This window comes from Aquila chrysaetos (genome assembly GCF_900496995.4).
Source record: "Aquila chrysaetos chrysaetos chromosome W unlocalized genomic scaffold, bAquChr1.4 W_unloc_3, whole genome shotgun sequence".
In the NCBI taxonomy this organism is placed as follows: Eukaryota; Metazoa; Chordata; class Aves; order Accipitriformes; family Accipitridae; genus Aquila; species Aquila chrysaetos.
The window spans coordinates 2,101,372-2,119,370 of record NW_024470323.1 but is presented as its reverse complement, the minus strand read 5'-3'; the positions used below and the strand labels follow the sequence as shown (position 1 = coordinate 2,119,370).

General features: G+C 38.4%; 1 protein-coding gene across 6 annotated transcripts in view; it reads left to right on the top strand.

The window, feature by feature from the left end:
* The window catches only part of LOC121232390 (erbin-like), a 138,526-nt gene that overhangs the window by 30,083 nt on the left and 90,444 nt on the right, over positions 1 to 17,999 (top strand). For 5 of the 6 annotated variants that reach the window (XM_041121558.1, XM_041121557.1, XM_041121560.1 and 2 more), the window contains 2 exons: positions 10,389 to 10,586; positions 16,286 to 16,403. In XM_041121558.1, coding sequence (XP_040977492.1) covers positions 10,398 to 10,586; positions 16,286 to 16,403 — 307 coding nt within the window. In that variant the 5' untranslated portion in view covers positions 10,389 to 10,397. Of the gene's footprint in view, positions 1 to 9,359; positions 9,473 to 10,388; positions 10,587 to 16,285; positions 16,404 to 17,999 lie in introns of all 6 variants that reach the window. The other variant, XM_041121559.1, reaches the window with a different exon arrangement.

Genomic DNA, 17,999 nt, shown 5'->3' with positions numbered 1-17,999 from the left:
CCTATAGACAAATGACTAGCATTGCCTCTTCCCTTCCCCTATGCTGGTTCATCTCTTTTTGATTGTGTTGTTATAACTGAAGGAATTAAGACAGTATCTCTTTCTGCTTGAATAGATGTTGACAGTTTGTGATACACAGCACTTGTACAGTAGATCCAGACATAATCCCTCAAAGGACTAAACCAGAAGTATAAGTGGTTTAATATGGTTTTATACCTCTTCTAGAGGCTTACCATCTCTTAGTCTGGTTGCTCTGTATATTTAATTTTCTTTGTTTTCTTTGTCTAGAAAGTCAGGAACTTGTCTTGTTTGTTTCCATGGATCTTTTTCACAGCAACAATGAAAGAAAATGGAGTTATTTAATGTAGAAACTAGTGAATTCTGAAAGCAAAGCAGTTCTGAAGTAGCTTGGTACAGCTAGCTGTACCAAATAGCTGTGATTACTAGCTGTATGATAGCTGTGATTTTGTACTGCATGTTTTAAAAAAAAAAGTGGGATATGGTGGCTAGTGGGGGATGGAGTTCACTTCAGTATCCTATTGGGATAAATATTTCATATTCCCGGCTAGGTATTAAGTCAAAAGTGACAAACACAAAAACCCAAACATGTCAGTTCCATAATGTAAAGGAATTCTTTAGCCTTTTGAAAACATCAGTGTTGAAATACTGAAACATCAATGTCATGGCTTTTAAAAAAAACTCAGTTTTTTGGATATTCCATGAAGGTTTGAGGGGCTCCTGTAGTTTCCTTTAAACTTCATATTGTCATAGTAGATATCCTTGAATTTATATAGCTTTTTTTGATTTGGGGAGGAGAAACAAGTGAGACTCAAGCACAGTGGTTTTAAAAATCAATTTATTCCTCCTAATGTTTTCTTAGTAACACTACAAATACCCAAAGAATATGCAGTCAAGTCGAACATCAGAAATGAAGCTCAGATCTAATACTAATCTTAGCGGCATTGTTTAATGGTATATAACTAGAGATCATTCTTGAGATGAAATGTTATAGTAGCACTTGCTTGAATAGTTTGGCTGTCCAGATGGAAGTTAGTTTCTAGAGCTGCCTTAAAAACAGAGCAAAAGGAAATGTGAGAGAACTAAGATGCAACTACCTGGGCTGTGGTTATGTAGTGATGGAGGGGAGGGAGTTCATTATGTAGTGTTAATATAAACAGTCAATATAAATATTAAAAAAGCCAAAATTACAATTGTTTGGGTAACTGAACATATTCTAATTTATTTTTTACTGTAAACTTAATCTATAATTTTCCTTGTCCTCTTTTTGTTAAAGGTGTTTCTGTAATGGATCTTGCCTTAAATTATGGATCTGTACTGTATACCTGTGCCTTACTGATGCCTTAGTTTAGGAATATAACAGACTATTGAATATTACTGCATTTCAGTTAAAGGCTGTGTAGGATATCTTATTGTGCAGGTATTTGCCAAGAGGGGTTTTTTTGCTTGCTTATGGTGGGTTTTACTTGTCATAATAACTCTTCAGGTTTGTTTTAGCATAGTCAGTTTAGATACATTTTTAAGCTGGAAAATAACTGTTGCAACAAATATCTGGTTAGATAGTCTCTAGTTTCAATAAAGCAGGAAATGCTGTTGGTAAACCAAGAAAATGTTATTGATACCATCAACACCATTATAAATAAGTAAAGAGGTATTATAAAATAGTTTGATCAAGAGCTACAGATCTTAATTGTATGAAGGATTTCTGAATATTTTAAACCCAAACAAATAGAAATAGTAAATAGAAATCTGATTAGAATTTACTTCATAGAATACAAGCAGCAGATGATTTCAGTAAATGTCTCTGGAATTCACACCTGGCATTGGTCTCCTGGGAGTTACCTGAAATTATCTTGCTGCCCTGGCCCTTGGCGGTGGGTGGGTGTTTTTTGTTTGTGTGCGTGTGTTTGGTTTTTTAAAAAAATATATATAGACATTGCAAACTTGGAAAGTACTTAACTCCAAGAGAAACTTTGAGTTTCAATACCAGCTTTTGTATTTCAGCGAGCTAGGAGTAGAGTATCACTGGTTTTGCTTGTATCTTAGTGGCTGTTGAATCAGTAAAAGCAAAACCGATCTCTGCCCTCTCTGTTCCCTTTATTTTCTCAAAAAAATGTAGTAAGCATCCTTCATATTTTTGCATTTAATAATTGGTTATTTATTGTATTTACTAACATGTTCCTCCTCCTGTTGTTACCATTCCCCATTGTTGTTTCATGAGTAATGCCTTTTATTCATTTGCTCTGAATGCTGTATGTGAGCAAGTACATTGTAGTTTTTGGTGTTCCCTGCCTGCATGAGCATTGTTTTCATATCAGGAGTGGGGAGACTCAGACTATAGCTTCTCATTAAAATGGTGAAACGGTTCAAAAAACCAACTTATTTCCTACTGCTTGTTCTCTCCCCGAGTACAGCACTGTGATTCATTGTTTTGTACTGATCTGAGTGTTTGCCAGTCTCATTCAGTGAAATGAGCGACATAACCAATCCAATTTTGGAAAAAAAAAAAAAAAATTTCTAGAAGAGACAGAAAGAAATAGCTTGGATGGGAGGGAGGAGGAGGTGAAAATACCTTAACTTGGCATTGTCACCAAATGAGGTTTTGACACCACAACCAGAGAATGCCAATGCCACTTACAAAGAGGCAGTCTCTTCACACTACATGCTGTCTTTTCATGTTTCAGCTCCTTGTCAGGGGCCGTCAGGTTTGAGTCATACTTTCCTCTCCTAAAGAGAACAAGATATCTGTGAAGAATTTGTAAGAACTGTGTTCTTTCCTGTAAGAGCCGAGGATGTTTTGTGTTCCTTAAAGCATTAAGATGCTTACAGTTTCCCCAAATTCACGAGGACTAGTGCTGTTGTTAGCTGGAAGAGATTCATTTAAATTGTGCTGGGAGTTTTCACAATATAGCCTCTTTTAACAGCAAGCCAAATAGCCTGTACCTGGGTACCTTCTGTGGTGCGTGTTGCTGCTTTAGGAAGAGGAAAAACCTTTAACATCTCTAAAGACAGACTGCTTCTTTTTTTTATTTCCAGTACAGGAAGCTTCATTTCTTATTAATTTTTTAATGTAGAAGTAGTAATCAATTATTTTGGGGTTTTTTAGTGGATTAAATAAGATTCTTAATAAACAACAATTTTTTTTCTTCATAATTCTCGGTTTCAACAGGAATATGTTGGGTCTTCTGTCAGTTGGCCAAATAAACCTCTTTGTGTATGTTAGGTTATGTGCCCCCCCATCTTTGCCTTTCCTGTGTTTACACATACTCAGCTCCATAATTCTGAACTTGTTTGTAGATAGTGGAGTGGGCTAAAAAGAATCTGACCAGATATTTTTGCGCCTAATTGTTCTTGCCTTTCTGTATAAACATCTGATAGCTGGATTCATTTTCAGCTCTGCTGCTGATATAACTGGTAAACGCCCTTTTGAAAGTGCTTTTACCAGCTTAGAGCATGAGTGGTCCCATCCTGTTAGCATCAGACAGGAATTTTAAGGGACTAATGGTACAGTGAAACTATTACATTTAGAGCAAATTAACAGAGATTAGGAACAAAATTACTGTGAATTTAGATTCTACTTGTAACAAGCGTGAGTTCAGAATTTTCAAAGAAATGTGATACTTGGGTGTGTGTGTGTGGGGGGGTTGTTTTGGGGTTTTTTAATGCTCATCAAAATATAGCTAGACATGTGGTTAAACAAAAATGTCCTGTGGGGTTCCAGCAGATATGAGAGTGCTGTTGGGCTGCCAGGTACTTGGATGATGGGAGTGTGCAGGGAATCATCAAAGAGTTCCAGGAAAGAGTGATATTTCACTGGATGATGCTCTCTCTTCTGGATTAATATTTAGTGTGTATCCAAGCTTGCTGTTGATCTTGCTTTCTTTCATTGATCTTTTATGGTCTTTCAAACTGATGTTTTGCTTTTCTGCTTCCAGTGATTTTTATTTTATTCAGTGGAGAGGTTTCAACACTTATAGATACAGTCCACTGTTACAGTGTAGATCTGATAGAATTATAGTACTTGCTTTGCCCTAGGTTCTCCAATAATTTTGTCTGGATATTGTATTAATTATGTGGTATTCTCCAGTTGTTACTTCACTGTTTTTTAGCAAGTGTCAACCACTGCTTGTAACAGAGGAGGGCTGATAGCTATAATTAAGTCAGAGGCTGGTAGTAGATGCTTTGTCTGCTGCTGATCAGTTGAGGAAGGGGAAACGTGTTTCTGGAAGCAGAGAAACCTCAATTTCAAAGGAAGTTGGATTTTTAATTTTTATTTGATGTTTTGGCCGCCTTGAACACGAAGTGCTGTAATATCCCTTGATCAGTTTGGCCTTGCTTATTACTTCTGAAACTTTAAAGTGCTCTAAGTCATTCACTGTCTCAAACAGCATAGAATATTGTGGTGGGTTGACCCTGGCTGGATGCCAGGTGCCCACCAAAGTCACTCTATCACTCCCCCTCCTCAGCTGGACAGGGGAGAGAAAATATAACAAAGGGCTTGTGGGTCGAGATAAGGACAGGAGAGATCACTCACCAATTACTGTCACAGGCAAAACAGACTCAGCTTGGGGAAAATTAACTCACTTTATTACAAATCAACCAGAGTAGGGTAATGAGAAATAAAACCAAATCTCAGAACACCTTCCCTCCACCCCTCCCTTCTTCCCGGGCACAACTTCACTCCCGGATTCTCTACCAACCCCCCCCCAGCGGCACAGGGGGACGGGGCAATGGGGTTTACGGTCAGTTCATCACACGTTATTTTCTGCCGCTTCATCCTCCTCAGGGGCAGGACTCATCACACTCTTCCCTGCTCCAGCATGGGGTCCCACCCACGGGAGACAGTCCTCCACGAACTTCTCCAACGTGGGCCCTTCCCACGGGCTGCAGTTCTTCACGAACTGCTCCAGCATGGGTCCTTTCCACAGCGTGCAGTCCTTCAGGAGCACACTGCTCCAGCATGGGTCCCCCACGGGGTCACAAGTCCTGCCAGAAAACCTGCTCTGTGGGCTCCTCTCTCCACAGATCCGCAGGTCCTGCCAGGAGCCTGCTCCAGCGCAGGGTTCCCACGGGGTCACAGCCTCCTTCGGGAACCCACCTGCTCCGGCGTGGGGTCCTCCACGGGCTGCAGGTGGATATCTGCTCCACCGTGGACCTCCCTGGGCTGCAGGGGGACAGCCTGCCTCACCATGGTCTTCACCACAGGCCGCAGGGGAATCTCTGCTCCGGCGCCTGGAGCATCTCCTCCCCTCCTTCTTCACTGACCTTGGTGTCTGCAGGGTTTGTTTATCTTACATGTTCTCACTCCTCTCTCCGGCTGCTGTTTTTCCGTCTCGTTCCCAACTTTTTTTCCTTCTCTAAAAATGTTATCACAGAGGCGTTACCACTATCGCGATTGGCTCGGCCTTGGCCGGCGGCGGGTCCGTCTTAGAGCGTCTGGTTATTGGCTCTCTCTCGAACAAGGGGAAGCTTCCAGAACTTCTTACAGAAGGCACCCCCTGTAACCCCCCCCCCGCTACCCAAAACCTTGCCACACAAAGCCAATACAAATATATGAAGTGATATCTGTCTATCTAGATATATAGATATAAAGCAGAAAAAAATAAGATGAAGCTTTGACATAGGTTATATGAAATAAATTGTGTACAGTTTCATAGCAAAACATCTTTCAGTTGTGATCTCTTATCTCCCTCTGGTTTTGATCATACTGGTTAAGCACCATCATTATACCATACTTACATACGCCACCGTACTTATATCAGAAAACGCTTAACCTTTCTCACAAATGTGAGACTTCACAGAATAATTAGTCTTCACTACCATTGAACCCCTGGAGGAAAACTTGTTTGCATAGTCATCGTTACCTTCAGGATATAGACAGGTAAATAAGATAACATTTTTCTTTGTCCCATTTTGTGTAGTTATTGTGGAATTTGTTTCCTACCTGTTACTGTCACAGTTAATGTATATGAATGGGTGAAGACTATATTTCACTAAAATACACATCTGTGTAGTTTAAACCACCTATTTTTGAGTTTACTACAGATACTATAGCATCTCCAATGCTTAGGTGTGATCCTCAAATAAGCTTGAAAGAGAAGGTGTGAAATAAATGCTAGAAGTGATTCATGGAGCAAAAAAATATGATCACAAATCTGATATTTTATAATTAGCAGACATATCTATTTCAACTAGGTATTTTTTTTAACACTGAATTTTTTGGGGTGGTAGATTAAGTCTTTACAAACAGAACACAACTAATTCTCCCTTATGCCTTCAAACTTTTGAGCCTTTAATGATTACAAAGAAAAGCTGCTGATTATAGAGTGATGTTTTTCCCTTCCTACTTCTTCATGAAGTAAAAAACCCAACTGTATCAAGACCCTAATTTTTCCTCTGGCTGCAAACACTGAACCTGAGATAAACTTGTGTCAAGGCTTTAATGGTTTAGGGAACAAGGGGGTTTGGTTTGTGGGTTCTTCCCCCCTCCTCTGAGTTCTTTAGTAGATCTGCCTCTTTAAAAATTTAGAGTTGTTTAGTGGTGGAGAAAAATAAGCCATCAAAGTGTTGTAGATCACAAAGCAATCTTACATTGATTTGGTGCCTTCAGATGGTCTGATGTTGCGGTATATTATGAAACTAAGATTTTTCTGCTTGCTAGACTTCCCTGTTCTGTGGGAAGGGAAACAATGCTATACTTTGTGTTCCCTTTCACCTTCTCTGTATTGACCCCAATTATCCATGAAGAAGTTCTTATTTTGAGCAATATAAGAAAAGCATGTGTGCAACATCACATTTTCCTGTCTTTGGTAGTTATAACAGTGGACTCTCTTCTGTAGTACATCCTTCCTTTCCTTCATTACAGTTTTTCTGCTTGGGCAACTGATCACAAGATAGTTAGACAGATAAGGGGGGGGGGTGTCTGACTATATAGATATATATAGATATTGCAAAGAGTGGTGGCGTAGAATACTTGTGCCTATCCTGCTGCACCTCTTTCCTAGTATTGGCAGTCATCTCTATTGTAGAACACCAATGCTAAACAATTCTTCATATATGTTTAAAAGTAAAATATGAACAAACAAGACAAATTTGAACCAAATCACATTGCGTAGTTTCCTACATTTACTTTAATGCAGGTCTCTTGGTTCATTCTGTTTTTTGAAATGTTATAATTAGATGTATACTCAAGTTGGGCAATTAAATGGTTTTGGGTGGGTAGGCTTTTTGGAGAGGGTTGTTTATTTGATACTTAAATATGAGTTTGACTATTTTGGCTTGGGATGTGAGCTGTGAGTTTAGCTACTTTAACTGACGTGATAACTGACTGGAGATACAACCTAACATTGTGATGTTGTACAGGCATTTGTTTATTGATCCATATTTCCAGTGCTGTGGATGCATGTGATCTTTTTACAAACCCTTCCTCCCCAACCCAAAATCTCAAGATCTCTCTTACAGAATAAAAGAATAAGTTAGGAAAACTAAATATGTGTGTTTTGCATTGTTAGGCCTTAAGTTTTGTTGCTTCAGAAACTTTTGAGACCTGAGCAAGTAAGAGTAGGTATGAAAACAACAGCCACTGTAAAAGAAGGGGCAAACAGTTTTACCGATGTAATGTATGCTATTTTTGAGGGATTTGAATGAAAAAGAGTATCTTATTTCTATATTTATATGAACCATTGTTGTGGTTTAAGCCCGGCCAGCAACTAAGCACCACACAGCCGCTCGCTCACTCCCCCCACAGTGGGATGGGGGAGAGAATCAGAAGGGTAAAAGTGAGAAAACTTGTGGGTTGAGATAAAGACAGTTTAATAGGTAAAGCAAAAGTGGCATGCACAAGCAAAGCAAAACAAGGAATTAATTCATTACTTCCCATCGGCAGGCAGGTGTTCAGCCATCTCCAGGAAAGCAGGGCTCCATCATGCATAATGGTTACTTAGGAAGATAAATGCCATCACTCCGAACGTGTCCCCCCCCACTTTCTCCTTCTTCCCCCAGCTTTATATGCTGAGCATGATGTCATATGGTCTGGAATATCCCTTGGGTCAGTTGGGGTCATCTGTCCCAGCTGTGTCCCCTCCCAACTTCTTGTGCACCCCCAGCCTGCTCACTGGTGGGGTGGGGTGAGAAGTAGACAAGGCCTTGACTCTGTGTAAGCACTGCTCAGCAATAAGGAAAACATCCCTGAGAATTAACTCTATCCTAGCCAAAAACTAACACATCAACTCACATGTACAATCTCTGCTTCCAGTCCTTGTTTTTTCCAAGGCATACATTCTTCTGTTTATATTCCTGTTTGAAGAGACTGCTGTTGGTGCTTCTTTTTGAAGTGGTGTGTTTTTCCACGGCTCTGCAGATCGCTGAAATTATAGAACAAAATGAGACAATATTTCATTTTGTTAAAGGCTTTTTCATTTGTAAATGTTGGCAGTGGAATTCCTCTTGTGTCTTCACATGGGGCCTCTGAGGCTTGGAGAAGGTGTGGATAGCTCTGACTCAGCGAGTACATCAGCTTCAGTAGCATCTTTGGCATCTGGCTGTAGGTGGCTGGAGGATGCCATGCTGGAGCCTCTTCCTGTGGAAGAAGCAAGAAGAGGTTATGTTGTCTCTTTTGTTGATTTGCCCATTTTGTGGAAATCCCCAGCGTGGAATTTGCAGTCTCTAAATGCTTTGCATTGCAATACACTTAAATATTCTTATTTTTAGATCGCTTTTTATTTAAATAACAGAGATGGAGTTTTATGGAAACTGTTAAGTGTTTTGATACATAATCAACACTGTAATAAAATCCTAGCAACATTAATGCATTTTTAAAAAAGGAAGTGTTGACATCCCACCATCTAATAAAGAGTTTTCTTCCATCCTTTTGATGGATGTAGAATCTGACTGTATACAGCCCGAGTGGTAAGATGTACTTCTGTTTAGTGAAAACATAAGTACAGCAGCCCCTCGACCTGTTGTCGTATAAATTAAACATATTGTGAAGTACTTGGCAAGCTAGCTGCTCATAGATGAAAATCTAAGTGTGTGACCTTTTTTCATGTTTTAGTAAGAAGAGAGGTCTCACAGCCTGTGACTTCATATAGCACAGTGGCCACAGTATTTTATTTTCTCCCTGTATTCCTAACATACTTTGTGTATGTTGAAATGGAGTCTGCTAAATGTGACTGAAAGACTTTTTTTGCACTTGGAGAAGAAAGTTTCCTGTTGCCAATCCAGAAGTTGAAATATAATTTCTGCAATTCAAAAAAAAAAAGGGGTTTTAAAAAAAAGCATATTTTAATTTGGACTAAGAAAATAAATATTCAGTGCTTTTTTTGAAAAGTATGTATTTTTAGACCAGTTTCCTGAGGAAATGAAGCTTACGTGATCATGTTGTCCGTCTGTATGTGTTGGTCCTTCCTGAAAAATTGAGCCTGTTATTTGATTTCAGCTCAACTTGAAACTTGAGGTAACATTTTCAAGATGATTGTTTCTGAATTTTGTGAAAATTGGTTGCGAATTAGAGGAAAGAGACCTAAACTTGTGCTCTTGCTGAGGAGAAAGGAGGCAGAATGTGGCTGGTGTATGTGGTCAGTAATCAGCTAGCTGGTTTGCACCATTTAGATTTGCTCTCTCCTGCTGAGGAGGAATATTATAAAAGCCATGGAGAATAGAGGGGACTGTTGTAGCAATGATTGAGTTGAGAGGAAGATACATTTCTATAGTAAGGTGAAGTTTAACAATTGCAAAAATTGAAGGAACTTTTTTATCTGTGCATTTGGAAACCTTTCCTTTTAAACTGTAGATAGAAGAGTTGGTAGAAACTGTGCTGGTTCTTTGTGTTGTATTCTGTCTTTAAATGAGGGATTTGAAATTAAGGTACATGAATTTAATCCTATTCATCACAAAAAAAATATTTAGATTTCCTATAGCTAAATTTTAATGCTCTGTAGAGGGTGGATTTTGTTATATTAAGCAAAAAATACCATCCCAATAACTTTTGTAAAGGTAAGGATAAGCTATGTTATAAAAACACAATTGACACTTCAGAACTGCTGCTTCAAAATTTTCTGCTTCTCTACAATGTAGGGCTGTGTTGGGTGACCAGTTTACAGGCTAAATTTTTAATTCATCCTCTGGGGTCTGTAGGTGTTTTAACCACACTTAATACCACTACCGATCTGTTGTGTTTAAAAAAAAAAATAAATTCTCTCTTTCCCCTCTCTCTCATATGTGTATACACACACACATATATATGCAGGTGTATATACACTTCTTTTTTTTTTTTTAAGTATTTAGCAGCCAGGGGAAGTTTGAGAAGCTGCCCACAAGTATTTCTGAAGTTGTCTTGTTAGTTTTTAAATCGACCTATTTCTGTTTTACAGTGCCTGAAAATGACAACAAAGCGGAATTTGTTTGTGCGGCTGGTGCCATGCAGCTGTCTGCGAGGAGAGGAGGAAGCGGTCACTATGCTTGATTACTCTCACTGCAGCCTGGAACAGGTGCCTAAGGAGATTTTTACTTTTGAAAAGACCTTGGAAGAGCTCTATTTAGATGCTAATCAAATCGAAGAACTTCCAAAGGTATGTTGGGTGGTTTTCCTTTTAGTTATGTTTATTAACTCTGTTACTTCATCAGCATTGTAGAAGCTGATAGTATCTAGCTTCATGGTTCAGCTTTTAGGCTGCAGTTTGCCAAATAATTTCAAGTAAATGTTGGTCCCAGAAGAAGCAACCCTGGTAAAAGGAATGTTTATGTGTTCCAACTTAACTAGTTTGCTGTACTGAATTGGGATGAAACTGCTTAAACAACTGATTTAGCCCAAGAGAGGTACCTAGCAGAAGAGGCAGGCTAATTTATTTCTGTGAAAGTGTCTGCTCAAATTGACTAACTGTATTCAACAAATTGCTGCATTATTTTGAAGCTCTGATAACATATGAAGATTAGAAGAAGCAAGATTAATGTCTTGTTCAGATCTTTGTGCCCACAAAAGACAACTACAGTCCAAAGTATCTATTCACTTGAAGTCCTGCTTTCTTCTTTGGTACGTGACTGAAGAGATTTTCTGATTACTGAAGTTCAAAAACTAGAGAGCTGGAATGCCACTTTGATTACATCTTTATTATAGAAATTAATATTTGTTGTTTGTTCTGAAATCTGAGGACAAACTGCACACTGAATTAACAGTATACTAGAGAAAAGAATGAAAACTTGTGCCAGTGAGACTTTTGGGAAATACAAAGTGATCATTACAGTAGACTTTTTTCCATTAATAGGTCCTACCTTGATGGAATTAAAGACTTAATAGTTAGATTAAAGACTTAATATTTAAAATTCTTTTGTCACAGTTGTGTGCAAATCTTCACTGTCATGCAGGACAACTGTAGAATGCTTTTTTAGATTTTTTGAAAGTTTCCTATAACCACTTCAGGTTTTGCTGGTTTGGATTTTTTGAAAGATAAATGAAACTAATAAGGAAATAACTGTCAAGTTACTATCCTGAAATTGCTTTATCAGAAGCCCTGGATTCCAGTAAAGCTGACTTAAACCAGCTGATTGCTTTTGAAACTCCACCCTTAAATGCTCCCGAGAAACCATCAATGAAAATCCATATTTGTACTTTGAATAAAGCTAATAACATATTAGTTAAAACTAGACATTTTGTCAAAGTCTGTTACAGTGTAGAACTTCCACTATTTTATTCTTGTCTCTTCCCAAGCAGATATTTCTTTACTCTAGACTTAGACACTTTAGGTTTTAGTAGCCTGCTTCTAAAGACTTTGTATCAGCCTTTGAGATTTTTTTCAGATGATTTCAGAACTTCATTCCTGTCTCTCATTCTTTATTAAAGAAAAAAATTGAATGCTTAAAAAACAAAATAAAATACCTTTCTTAGCCAAAACAATAAATCTTCTGAACTCTTCTTGCATTAAATTTCTAATTTATTTCCCAAATCATAAGAACTAAGTGAACATCTTCCAAACTGATAATTCTCTAAAAAATTCCTTTTAGTAATCTTAAGAGGAAGAAAGACTGTACTGTAGTGATCAAATGAGTGCATGTTGGCGCTTTAGACCAGAAGAGGCTGTTAGTCTGCTTTGTCTTCCTTTTCTGTTACATGCCATTTGATTTCATTAATCAGTTCCTATATGAAATCCAGTTTTGATACGTGAGTAAACTGAAAGGTGGGCAGTCTACCACTTGCCTTGGTCTAGTCTAAGATTAAATTATCCGCACAATTAGAAAGATTGCTTGAACTTTTGCGTTTTATTCCTTTTTGCTTTTCTTTGCTGGACGCCAGGGACCTGTGATACCCTACAGTTGCTTCATCTTAATGTATTTGTACATTGTAATAAATCATCCTTATAGGCTTATTTTTGAGAAGCTAAGCATTCTTTTCAGCTTTTAAGTCATTTTGGTCATTATTTTTTGCTACCTTTTCAATTTTCATAAGGAAAAAAAAACCCCACATGTAAATTCAAATACTGTAAAGGAAACAAGAAGAGAGACTAGGGAGTAGTAAAGACATAGTAAAAATGTTTTATTTAGTCATTTGATAGAAATTTAATTCTTAAAACTATCCATAGAAGGTCTGTAAGGGAAAGCCTGTAACATTTGAAATGATCCTAGCTGATGATCCTGCACTTGGGTCACAACAACCCCATGCAGCGCTACAGGCTTGGGGAAGAGTGGCTGGAAAGCTGCCCGGCAGAAAAAGACCTGGGGGTGCTGGTTGACAGCTGGCTGAATATGAGCCAGCAGGGTGCCCAGGTGGCCAAGAAGGCCAACGGCAATCCTGGCCTGCATCAGAAATAGTGTGGCCAGCAGGAGCAGGGAGGTGATTGTTTCCCCTGTACTCGGCACTGGTGAGGCCGCACCTTGAGTACTGTGTTCAGTTTTGGGCCCCTCACTACAGGAAAGACATTGAGTTGCTGGAGCGTGTCCAGAGAAGGGCAACCAAGCTGGTGAGGGGCCTGGAGCACAAGTCTTATGAGGAGTGGCTGAGGGAACTGGGGTTGTTTAGTCTGGAGAAAAGGAGGCTGAGGGGAGACCTTATAGCTCTCTACAACTACCTGAAGGGAGGTTGTAGTGAGGTGGGTACTGGTCTCTTCTATCAAGTAACTAGTGATAGGACGAGAGGAAATGGCCTCAAGTTGTGCCGGGGAGGTTTAGATTAGATATTAGGAAAAATTTCTTTACTGAAAGGGTTGTCAGGCATTGGAACAGGCTGCCCAGGGAAGTGGTGGTGTCACCATCCCTGGAGGTATTCAAAAAGCGCGTAGACAAGGCACTTCAGGACATGGTTTAGTGGGCATGGTGGTGTTGGGTTGATGATTGGACTCGATGATCTTAAAGGTCTTTTCCAACCTAAACGATTCTATGATTCTGAGCCAGAGTTTCAAGCTGTGTATGCCTTTTCCCTAACCCAAGCTTACTTAGTCCTTCAACTCTGAAAAAGGCTTCTAGTTAAGCCATCCTTTCAGATGAAGGGTGCGGTACTTCTTAGGCTGTCTCCAGCTTTCTGAAGCCTGATTAAGAAATTCCCACTCTTCCCCTTTACTCTTTGCCCCTCTGTTGTGGTTTAACCCCAGCCAGCAACTAAGCACCATGCAGCCACTTGCTCGCTTCCCCCCCCACCCAGTGGGATGGGGGAGAGAATCAGGAAAAAAAAAAAAAAGTAAAACTCATGGGTTGAGATAAGAACAGTTTAATAGGACAGAAAGGAAGAAAATAATAATGATAATAATAACAATAACAAAATGACAATAGCAATAATAAAAGAATTGGAATATACAAAACAAGTGATGCACAATGCAATTACCACTCGCTGACCGATGCCCAGTTAGTTCCCGAGCAGCGATCCACCCCCCCTGGCCAACTCCCCCCAGTTTGTATACTGGACATGACATCACATGGTATAGAATACCCCTTTGGCCATTTTGGGTCAGCTGCCCTGGCTGTGTCCCCCTCCCAACTTCTTGTGCCCCTCCAGCCTTCTTGCTGGCTGGGCATGAGAAGCTGAAAAATCCTTGACTTAGTCTAAACATTACTTAGCAACAACTGAAAACATCAGTGTGTTACTAACATTCTTCTCATACTAAATCCAAAACACAACACTATACCAGCTACTAGAAAGAAAATTAACTCTATCCCAGCTGAAACCAGGACACCCTGGTGTCCTTATTCCTCTCATGCAATTTGCCGCCCTTTGTATGCCACAACACAACTGGTTTTGGGCTGTCTTGTCAACCTGATCGCTGAAATGGCCTGTCAGTGTATGTGTTTGGTATTTTGTGTGGGGTTTTTTTTGTTTTGTTTTGTTGTTTGGTTTTTTTTTAATTGCCTCCAATCTTTTCAGAACCCCAATGTACTTCAAAAATTGGTTCTTACAGTATAGCTCCTCAATTAAGTTGACTGGCTGAGGGTGCAGCATGAACAAATTGTGATGGGGAGAAAGATGGTGGTAGAGAAGGACTTCACTTTACCTGAAAAGCTGGTGTTGTCTCAGTTTCAAAAGTGACTGGGCCTTTGAAATGCTTTCATCTTGTGTGCGAAATCACATCTGAAAAGTTACCCCGTTTATCCCAAGTGCCACAGTGTGCATTTTGAGCTGAGAAGCTCAAAATGCAGCAGTTTCAGTTTTCCTGCTCACTTTGCTGTTCGGAAGAAATGGGCATTCTGTAGTAAAATAGAGCTTAATTATATGACTTCTCGTGTTTACTACCAGTAATGATGATCTACTTAATCACTGAATATGCAAACATTAAAAAACAACAAAAGGAACAACTACGAAGTCAGCACCCTATAAAACTCCCCTTCCCCCTCCCCTTTTCCTTTAGGGGTCTTGCAATTCCTTGTGCTGCATTTGTTTTCACCTGACTAATCGGGGAAATTTCTAATGATTCCAGATTATTGTTTTCAGGGATGAGTTTTAAGTATATATTCTTGCTTGAAGTATTAAAATAAAGGAATGGCTCCAAAACACATGAGCTCATCAAAGTTCTTATTCCCATACAATATCCTAAGGTAATTTTAACTCTTCAAAGCCTTAATGATATCAACTAGTTTTAACAGGTGCACATTTCTGAGGAAATGGAAACATCAGTAGACAAGTTAAAGCTCATTCCTTGAGCTGTCCATCTTGCTAATTTGTCTGCTTTATTCTGGGGTGGTATATGCAAACATTAAATGAATGGGGCTTGTTCAGTGATTTGTAGTTGAAATAATGGCCTCGTAATTGAGAAAGACCCAAGAAATTTCAGTTGAACTAAACCCATTGCTAGGACATTGATTGGGATAAATTTTTTTTTTTAGTCATAGAAGACTTCCTGGTTTTGTCTGATCTTTTCTCAGAATTCCGTAAGAAAAGAACACTAAGCCCAGGTATTTATGAATGATCTTATCCAAAATTCTTGGGAAAAGAATATTTAATCATAAATTGTTCAGATGAAACTTTTCATCCACTTTCTTACAGATATTTATTTTGTGCTATCTGTAAGCTTTGAGGATCATTTGAGGATTTTTTTTTTCTTTTGTTCCAGTAATATTACTTGCCCTATTTTGTCAATTTGTAAAGCTTTGGGTAAGAATCTCAACATACCTTGCATATAGGAAGAGATCTGGCTCTGAGTTAATATTTGATACAAATTATAATACATATATATACAGAAGAGATTATATAGTTTGTATATCCTTAGATCAAACTTTCACTTGTTTTCATCATAATTTTGTTGGATTTTGGTGTACTTGAGCTAAGAAGCACGGAAGGGGAAAAACCCCAAAACTTCTTGTAAGATATAATGGAATAAAATTTAAACTTTTAGAGAAGATAAAATTCTGTGTTCCAGAACTATTTGACTTTTAAAAATGTATCTTTTTCATTTTGGGGGTTTTTGTTTTGTTTTGTTTTGTTTTTTTCTTTTTTGAAGAAACTAATTACTTCTGGGCATGGCATGTTTATTCTAGAAAATATTTTGCGATGTTTGCAGGACTACGTGTTCCTACAGGTCACAATTTCTGAGATACTGGAAGGAATTTGTAGGAAGTGTTAAGCATAGCTGCTGGCTTGTTGTGACCATTTGCAGTTTTTTGCATTACTAAGCATCGTGAACTTAGTCAATTTTGAATAAAACTAGTTAAATAAATAAAGTTTTTGTAGCCAAAGACTTTAAATAGTCTGGCCTTCAAGCTGTAAGGTCAGAAGTTTAAAGGGATTAAAAATAAAAGCTATATAGAGGAAACTAAGAGAAAGTTTCATTCACTTTTTTCTTTGTTTCAACAGCAACTTTTTAACTGTCAGTCTCTGCACAAGCTGAGTTTGCCAGACAATGATCTAACCACATTGCCAGCATCCATTGCAAATCTCATTAATCTCAGGGAACTGGATGTCAGCAAGAATGGTAAGTCACTTCTTATATTGGGGTAGCTAAAAGGCAAATCACCGTTGACCGTACAAAGATACTAGTGAAAGTATAATTTCTAGAAGCTATATAGCTAGTAAATTTTAAATTACTACTCTAAATCACTGCTTAACATAAAAGATGCTTTTTTATGATCTATTTGTTTTTAATTATCTCTATCAAATTGGTTTGTACTTTGAGGTGAAAATATTTCTATATTATTTCAAAAATGCATATGCTCAAATTTATTACTTTTAGTGGCTTTCCTCATGTTTCACTATACTGAAGAGAGTTTGCACAAGAATTTGTAAAATTTTGCTGGATTCTCTGTTCTATTTGGTTTCATAAAAGAATTGTTTTCAGTTTATTTTAATGAGCTGTCTGAAAATTGTAGTAGGACTTGGCTGCTGTGCTGTCAGATGGTAACCTCTGTTGCATGGGGAGAAGTAGTGACTATGGACAATGACTGGTTCACTTGTCTGGCTTGTTAAAAATCTTATTCTGTGTAAGTCAGCCTTTTATAAATTATGAAACGTTGTCAGCCAAGTATTGTATGCATGGGGTCTATTAAGGGTGATGTTTTGGCAAGTTGGCAGATGCATGCAACTGTGAGGAAATTGAAATAACTTATATTGTCATTAGACTTGTTTGTGTGGCTTATTTGGGGAGGAGGGAGGAAATTCAGTCATGCTAATTGATGAGCATATAATAGTCTTGTCTTACTAATTCAAAGTGAAGTTAGAGGACCTCTCCTTGAAATCTTATTTGAAAATAAGGATTATTTAAATATGCCAAAGATTTTATCATATCAAATTCATTGTTTTATTTGGACAGCTAGCTAATTATGACTCCACAAAACTAAGTTCTGCTTTATTAAGAAAGTATTCCGGTTGTTGAGGTGTTGGCATTCTCCTTTATTGTCCATTGTAGCCTGATCTATACTTAAACTGTTACTTTATTATTTCTGCCTAATGAACACAGCATTTAGCGTGATAAATTGACCTGATTGTCACTGCTCTGTTCCTGGTACAAGTGGATTAATAGTCTGTCTTGAAGAACACTGGTCTTAAACTTTCATAGTGACACACAACAGAGAAAGGATCATCTTTTTGTCCTAGACTGAACTGTTAAAAGGATTAACTGTTTCCAACACAAGTTCACAATGCAGAAGACTTGAAAGCAGCAAAAGGGGTTTTGAGTTCTAGTGCTGGCAAATTCCTTAGCTTATGTACATAAATAGGCAGCTGGTCACTTACCAGCTAGCGAGTTAGTTGTCCGTCCAAAATTGCATAACCTTTAGCTAAGCCTTCAGAAAGCTGCTGAAAGAGCACTTGTTCCTCTGAGGCATACAAAGAATTTAAGGAGGCAATAGCTGAATGATACGCTATCTCAGTAAACTGTGAAACTGTTTTCTAGGGGTTGTTTTGTTTTTAACACTTTTCAAAGAAACGATAGATCACAAACTTTAGACTATTATCATGTGTCTGTTCTCAATCTTATCATGGTTTGGATAGCTTCTCTGCCTAGTGTTGCACATCAAAAATAATCCTGAGATCACACGCTTATTTACTTGGGACATCTCGTCTCCCACCATTT